Below are 8,661 nucleotides of genomic sequence, written 5' to 3'. Positions count from 1 at the left end.
TCAGCTATTTAAATCTAAAATTCATAGCAAACATGATTATAACAATATATACAAACAGAAAACATATAGTTTGTTCAGAATTAGTATCATACAAAGAAATTGTTTTGTGTATTAGTTGAATTCTAAAGAAAAATAATTTGAATATGGGATGAATATCAAGTTGAATAGAAGTTGTGTACCTTTCTGGGTAACAAGTTCCGTTGTCAAAATTGATTGTGGGGAAGTTTTTTCCTAATATTCAATCAGAATCTGCCTCCTGGTAACTTAAATACACAGTATGTTCTGCACTTAGGAATGAGAGAAAACTATCTTCACTTTCTTCTTCTTCATATTTAGATGTTCATCTAAAGCCTGGATTGACAGCTGGTGCTTCTAGATGTTTCAGACAAAAAGTTAATAAACTTGGCCCTGGGTTCACTAAGAAGGAAAAGGTTGCTACTTTGATGATCCAAAATAGTATTCCAATAATATGTTATGGTGGCAAATAACTGTGGTGAATAACTACTGGAAAATAAAAGACAGATTCCTGAATCTGAGGTCTTCATGCAAGATTATATTTATGTTTGGTTTTTTTCCACATAAACCTCTCCCAATAAAATTAGAGCTGCTACAGATGGAAGCTTAAAATTTATAGTTTGTTGCAATGATATTAGCAGACATATCATTATAATTACATAGTGAAAACTTATTAGGTTCATTTTTTTTCATTATATGTGTATGTCTCTGTGTGTTTGATTATAATTTCATTACAGACTTTAAGAGCAACTCCTCCAAAACAAATGTTAATCATACATACATGTCTAGACAAATGAATGTAATAGAAAGCAGCAGTAGTAATCAAATCCGTCTCTTGCATTTGTTTTTCCTGAAGTCTTGAGATTCACCAACTAGAACCCACTGCAAAGGATAGATTTATAATTTCGAAAAACCTAGTAATTTGTTTTCAGTACTAACTGTGATCATATATCACTATTCTGTCACCATTTTTCCTGATTATTCTCAAGCTTTCATACTTTCAGCTGCATCATTTGAAAACTAGATGAAAGTAGATGTCCTTCTACTTCAGCAGTTTCTAAATATATGGAAATTCGGAATTCTTGCCAGTTTCCTGTAAATCCCTCTCTGCTCTCAGAAATCCAGATCAACGCTACTTCCTGCAGGTTCCTGTCAAGGAATAGGCAGCAGGGAAATATATAAACTGCTGAACAGACTGGTCATTTTTAAAGGTTTTCAGGAGCTGCCTAATTGCAAAGAAGAATGCAGTTTTCCCTAGAGAAAGACAGGTGGCGTAATCATACAAAGGAAATCTCTTCCTTCCTCCCTTCAAATAATGAAGCCAAACGACGCTTTTTCTGTAATGTTCCTTCTCAAAAGGAAAGTCTTTTTGTTTTTTTCCCCCAACCGGTTGGGGTGACGTCAGTCTGTCAGTAAGAGTCAGGTGATATACACTATAAGCGGAGGGAGCTCTCCTGGTGCTGAAAACAGTCCGTAAACTCGGAGCGAATGGATATAGTCAATATCATGCTTTAGGTTGCCTCAGACACAGGTAAGAATATAGGGTTGTTGTTTTTTTTACTCGACAAATGAAACGGAAGAGTCAATGTATATTTTCTCTGGAAGGAGGGATAAGCTAGAAGCAGCAAATTACCTAGTCAGAAACATATGAAATTGAAACCTGATGCACTTTGCTTACTAGCACAGAAACAGGGATTTTATGTAGATGTTAAATATATCTTTCATACCTTGTGATTTAACGATATATATAAAAAATAACAAGAAACTAGGTGAATGAGAGTGTTGATAATTATATCTGAGAACTATTAATAACCCTTATATTTCAGGATTTTTAGTAGTTTAGTTCAGAAATGAAGCATAAAGCTTCATTTTTTTAGTCTGTGTTAGTGCAACTAAATCTCAGAAATAAGTCACTATATTTTAAAACATAATGCTGCTAACACTTTGTTCTTCCATATAATATGGAATTTCCAATATTCTAATCTGGATAAAAGTAAAGTTTATAAATTTATGGATAATTGTATGTCTTTATGGATAAAATAAGTACATTGCATCTCTACATAATTCCTATTGAATATTCAGGAAAGAGTATATTCTATTGAATATATTAAGAGCTAAAAGCCTCACTCCACTGACTATATTAAGAGTCTTATCATTCTATTCAAGAATATTATTTACTTCTATATAGAAGTAAACTAGAGGGTTTTCTAATAAGCAGTTATTTGGAGGTACTGGAATTGAATTTGGAATTCATTGTGCTTTCACAGGTAGTAAAGTATAAAATAATGCAGCTACTAAGGGGGAGAGTGGAAAGTGTCTAAATATTTTCTTTTTATATTTATCCAATTAAATTAAAAGACGGCCCTTTTAGCATAAAAATATACCAACTGAAGCATACAATAAGATTTTAAAAAAGTTATTTTAATACTGTAAAATGTTGATGCATTTTGCTCATTGTTCATGTCTGGAACTTACCATTATTTTACCTTGCAATAAATCTTCATTACTAAGCACTCAATTGTAATTCATGGTGACTACCAGAGTACAGGATAAAAACAAGAATTTTGTTTGAAATATATAGATATAATCTAAAACAACTAGTAGTCAATTCAACAATTTTAAAATGGTGGTATTAACTTGCTAATATTCCAGTCAACTATTTCCAGTGAAATCCAGATAACTTCATTAAAATCACTAGGAGTTAAGTTTATAAATTAAGTCCTACTGATTTCTCTTTATTGAACTAGCACTAAAATTGGATTCCATACAATAATCCACATTTTGTCTGTTTTTATCTGCTACTCATTTATATTTCTTCCACAGGCTTTCATTGGTCATTAGAACATAAAAGCTATTTGACTAAAGCCATTCAAGCACTTGGGCTGCAATATTTATTGTAAAGTAAGAAAAACTATGCTCTTTTAAGGACCTTGTCAAAGAAAGAATTCCTCTTCCTATTTTGAAATGATATTGAATAGAGTCTTGAGAATTAACAGATTATTAACTAGTATATTTATTAATATAAATTCTTATTTGGAGCATTGTTGAAGAAAAATAAAGCAATTCTGTTGTAGTATTTTAATTAACTCAATACGTAAATTATGTTATACTGTGCTGCAAATCACTCTGCTATTGCTTGAATGGCATAATAAGCTTTCTGTAGTATATGTGTGTTTACTTACAAGAGAGTAAGATAAACTAGCATTACTGAATTTTTTCTGGATCCTCATGAACCACTACTATATCAACAGGATATTTTAAAGTGTAAAAGGGAGGAAGAAAAATGAATGGACTGGGAAAAAAAGTTGAACTAGGCGGATACTATTTTACGTCCTTCTGGATTTAATTTTTCTCTTGTCTGCATATTGCAATCTCTCTCTTAAATTTTAGAATTTCTTTCAGCAAAATTTAAATAAACAGGAGTTCTATCCTTTTAGCCCAGTAACCCAAAATCATTTTTTAAAAAGGCAATCATGTATATATATTGTCTGTATATAAAAGAAGAGGAAAGATTCCATTTCTAAAAAAAACAATAACATTTTTAATATAATGTTCAATTCACTATTCTGCTTTCTACTTTCTCCCACAGATAATACAGCCAAATGTTACAGAGGTAACATTTACGTCGCTGAATAAATAAATATCTCTGATCAATTATTTTATAATTAGAATGGTTAAGTTAATGTTAATATTAATTTCCCCATTAACATAAATATGAAATGCTTATTTACAAATGAGAATGGCCACAGTCTAGCAAATGGTTTACTCAAGCCAGAAGGTTTTAGTATTCTATTCGGTATTGCCTTGTCTTCCTTCCATTTAAGGCTTCTTTAAATGCATTTTAGACAAAATATTTTTTTATTAAAAGCATATATATGATGAAATATTAGGGAAGCACATTTAGCCTCTCAGTCTGACTGATATTTGCTAATCTTTCTTTGTGAAATGTTCTTCTTGAAATAGTAAATGTTAAAGGTAAAACAATAAAATATATTGCAAAATTTAAAAATAAATTATCTCAGAAGTCTAGTTCTTTATTTTTATTAAAGTCTGGTTATTTTTTACTTGGAGGTTCTGTTTTCTGAATGCAACGTTTTGGAATGAGTAAATCAATAGATCATTTACTCATTACTCATTCTGTTAAATGGTAGATAGGAAAACCTATGTTTGTCAATATTTGATATAATATTTTATGGACTTATTTATCTTTTGATTAAGCATTTACCTTGTTCTCTTTATGCACTAGATAAATCTGGCTGCAAATTCAAGCACATCTAAACATTACAAAAATATAATCCATGCTGGCAATTAAAATCTGTATTCTTTGTCAAGGGAAAAAGCTGACTTGACTATCAAGATTGTTTTAATTTTGCACTTGGGAGTGTGTTATAAATATTTAGTGATAGAGACAGAGATTTATTTTCCATAAAATATTTATTCCCATTTGTTATATTTATTGTATTTATTTACTAACACTACTTATCTACTGCTCCAATTACATTACTTTATTAATAAGTCTGAGCTTATTATTTTATTATTTTCAGAATTTGGTCATAACGAGGCACTGTGTTGGCACAAAAGTGTTAGTAATTATCAACAGAACCCAGTTATTTTTTCTGCTTTATTACTGCATTATCATTAAATTTATTCTTTTATCCTACATCAGGTTGCTATAATTTGAGATCATAACAATATACTCATTTTTATTGATTGATGACAACCATTTTGGATTAGTAGGCACATTTGGAATTTTGAAAATTTGCTATGAATACTCCCGCAAAATGGCTGTTAGAAGTGCTGGCTTCTTCATTTAAAAGAAAACAAATGCTTTGGAAGGACATAATCAGTTAGAAACAACAAGTTTATCAGAATCTTGCCATTTCCTTCAAGTCCCCAAACTCAAGAAGAGTTTATTATACTGACTTACTTTGTCCCTTTTCTAGGATAGTAAGTACACTTTCAGACAAAATACTGGAAGGTAACCACTCATCAAATTTATGGATCTCATTGAGGCCCAGAAAAATTCATGAAACTAAAAATAATGATAGTGGCTGATCCTGAATTTTGCAAAATACCAGCTTCTTTTTTGTAACTAAAAGTTTAAAAAAAAAAAAAAGGTAAAAGATCACGTGTTCAGAAAGCCTGGCAAGCATTAAGGCAAATGTTCACAGATATCTTGATGGACCTTGAACCATTTTTGGTAACTAGTTCTAGATTTTGAAAATGTTTTGTCCAAATTTGGAAGTATTAAGTTTATAAAAATACATAATATAAGGAATTTAAGAATTGGTCTAGGAAATCAATATTATTGTTTAATAAATAATAACTGTCCCACATAAAGTATAATTTAAAATTTAGATAGGCTTCATGATTATTTATTGAAGTATCTAAGACTGTTTCCCGAAACAATAATGGAAACAAAACAGTTTGTAGGGGAAAAAGTAGCAGAACCTGGGGGCAGAGTTAAAAGAGGGATTAGCTTACAATCCCTACATAGCCACAAGCAGCCACAAGCCTTGAATTCCGAGGTCCTTATCTAACTCCAAGCAGGTAGTTGAAAATATTTGTGCGCATAGGCTTTTTAGCAATAAATCTGTTTAACTGGACTTTCATGTGTGGACCTGGTCTTTCACAACTGACACTAAGTTACAAGGAGCAACTTCTATGAAAACAGTTAGTTGTAACTATTTGTATAGACTATGGTTAGTTCAGTTTCATTTCCATGATCTCTGAACATAACTAAATAAATAAATATCATTCAACTTGAAGTAACTTATAAGTTACTTTAGTCTAAAGCTGTTATTGCTGTCCATACTTGACCATAGAATATATTTAAAATGTACCTTTCTGTGTTAATTTTCTTTTTTCTTTTCTTTATTTTAAGGAAACATTTCAAATATGGCTGATAAAATATCCTGGCTTGGAATACTTTTGCCTCTTATTCAAGTTTTTGTGCTCATCTCTTATGCCAATTCTGCTTCATTTCAAAGTTTTCAAAACCTTCAGAATGATCCAGACTATCTAATGAAAAACCTGCAGAGGCTTCCAAGCCCAGATATGATCAAAGCTCTGGAATACATAGAAAGTCTTAGAAAACAAACCAGCAATATTGAAACAAGTCCAGATTATAGTTCCTATCAAAATTCTCCATTTGTTCTACAGTCAAAAGAAAGCAAAAACCAACATTATTTACCCGACAACCTAAGGGAGTCCTTCCCAGAAGATGATTCCCAGTGGGTTAAGACAATGTTGGAAACCATAAGACAAAGAGAGAAAGAATCAAAAGTTGTTTCAAAAGAAAATAAACTTAATCCCCTGAATTCAGACAATATCTTTCTGGATGGAATAATGGATGATTATGATGAGCGTACTTGGCCTGCTACAACACATAAAAAATTTAAGGTTCCACATACATACTTTGAAGAAAATTCAAGAGATAATCCTTATAAAAGAACAAATGAAATAGTGGAAGAACAGTACACACCTCAAAGTCTTGCAACTTTAGAATCTGTATTTCAGGAGCTAGGGAAAATGATGGCACCTCATAATCTAAACAAAGAAAGGTTTAATGAGGAACAAAAGCTATATGCTGATGAGGAAGATGATGCTTTTAAAGGAAATAATATTGCTTATGAAGATGTGGTTGGAGGAGAAGACTGGAACCCAATAGAGGAAAAACTGGAAAGTCAAACTCAACAAGAAATAAGAGACAGTAAAGAAGAAATTGAGAAAAATGAAGAGATCAATGATGAAATAAAGAGAGCAGATGCCCTGGAAGATGACATGAAAAAAGAGAATAAAAATCAAGTCCTGGAAGATGTCTCACAGTTGATGGATTATTATTTGAAAAAAATGGTGAATAGACCGGGAGGTGACATGTTAGGGATCAACCAAAATGAAGACAAAAGAGCAGCCAAATATTCTGAAAAACAGCTTGATCCTCAAGCAGTTTATGAGTTGATAGAAATCTCAAGAAATTTACAGATCCCACCTGAGGATTTAATCGAAATGTTGAAATCTGGAGATAAACATCAGAATGAAAAGGAACAAGAACCTGAACTGATTGAAGATATTGATGAAGTCCCTGAGATTAATTTAGAAAAGTCAGACTTATTCAAAAATAAGATGAACTCCTTACATGGTTATCAAAAGCAAAGATTTAATGTTCTGCCAGATAATTTGCCAGAAGACCTGAATGTTGAAGACATTATCAATCTTTTAGAGATGGAAAATGTTGGTAATCAAAAACCTCCTTATCCTGGACATCAAATAAATCAAGAAAATGGATTTCCAAAATGGTACCTGCCTGCAAGGTCTGAACAAAATATATTTTCAAAAATGGCTTGGCTTAACCGTTTAGAAAGACAAATGAAACAAGAATCACTGAATGGAAAGGAAGAAGAGTTGTCAGACTATTTAGCCAAGATGTTGACAAAGTATCCTGAAGTTATCAATACAGGTCTGAAGAAAGAAATTCCACTTGCAGTTTCATCTGAACATGACCATCTAGACCAAATAGGAAGCCATGAACCAGATCAATTCACTTTATTTGGCAAAAGACTGCCAATGGCTAAAGAGAATGATGACACCCAGAACAGACCATATATGGATGAAGAGATGCTAGCAAAAGTTCTGGAATATCTAAACCAGGATAAGTCTGAAAAAGGGAAAGAACACATTACCAAAAGGGCAATGGAAAACATGTAGTGGTTTAAATATTATGTTTCCTCATTGGATTAAATTCTACCCCAGTTCAGTTGTGATTTACTTTTCTTTAAGAAATTTGAGGCATGTTCAGGCATTATACTTAGCTGCTTTTTGCCCACAAGAACTCTGGCACCCCCTTTTTCATGAGTAATATTACTTGTATGAAAGAGGAGCTCATGGACCTCAACTATAGCTGCTCCTGTAGTCTCTGCATATGATTTTGAACATCAGTAATTGCAGGAACTTCCACAGGTGATTTCTGGGAGCTCCCAGCAAGTGCTCTATATTGCTTGTGAAAATGATTGTGCCCAGATGACTCCTTCAGGTGCAAAAGTAGTTTGGTTTTGTGTCTCAATTGGTCACTGTGATGAATGATTTGGCACTGAACAGTCTGTATAAACTCCTATGAACTGTTCTGTGGTTTGTGAGTATCTTTAAATGTTTAAAATCTTGATCAAATAACAAATTGCTTCAATTTTTTTAAGAAACAACTTTATGAAATAAAATGAAAACTGTCAAATAGTAAATCTTGAGATATCTCGATCAAAGCCGATTGGCTTTGGGTTTTTTAAATGAATTGAAATATTTTGTTATTGTCTGTAGTGTTTTTTGTGAAGTACCAAATAAAAAAATAAAGCATTCATATACATATATAATATATATATATATAGTTTTATTTACAAAGCTTTTTCTATTCTGTGTTTTAAGGTCAATGAATAAATATTATTTCTGGACAATAGACTGTGTTTTGTTTTGAGTGTATAATTGCTTATTTTCAAAGTTAGCTTAGATAAAATAATTGTGCTTTAAAGAATAATAACAATCCTAATTTTTTCAATGTAAGCAAGCAACTACACTCTTCAATGATGTCACTGAAGGCCCCTTTTCAAAATCAGCTCATAATCACATTAACAATAGAACACTATGTTTTATAAATTA

At 31.7% G+C, this 8,661-nt stretch overlaps 1 protein-coding gene across 1 annotated transcript; it reads left to right on the top strand.

Annotated features, from left to right (window-relative positions):
• Positions 1-1,397: 1,397 nt before the first annotated feature.
• SCG2 (secretogranin II) lies at positions 1,398-8,461 on the top strand. The gene is made up of 2 exons (XM_039332181.1): positions 1,398-1,546; positions 5,900-8,461. Exon 2 carries the CDS (start codon positions 5,914-5,916, stop codon positions 7,720-7,722), a length of 1,809 nt encoding a protein of 602 aa, XP_039188115.1. The 5' UTR covers positions 1,398-1,546; positions 5,900-5,913; the 3' UTR covers positions 7,723-8,461.
• The last annotated feature ends 200 nt before the right edge of the window (positions 8,462-8,661 follow it).

Source organism: Crotalus tigris, unplaced genomic scaffold (genome assembly GCF_016545835.1).
Source record: "Crotalus tigris isolate CLP2741 ecotype Arizona unplaced genomic scaffold, ASM1654583v1 scf7180000024453.458620722:586385, whole genome shotgun sequence".
NCBI classification, from domain to species: domain Eukaryota; kingdom Metazoa; phylum Chordata; class Lepidosauria; order Squamata; family Viperidae; genus Crotalus; species Crotalus tigris.
Note: the sequence above shows the minus strand (reverse complement) of the source record. Positions and strands in the feature narration are given on the sequence as shown.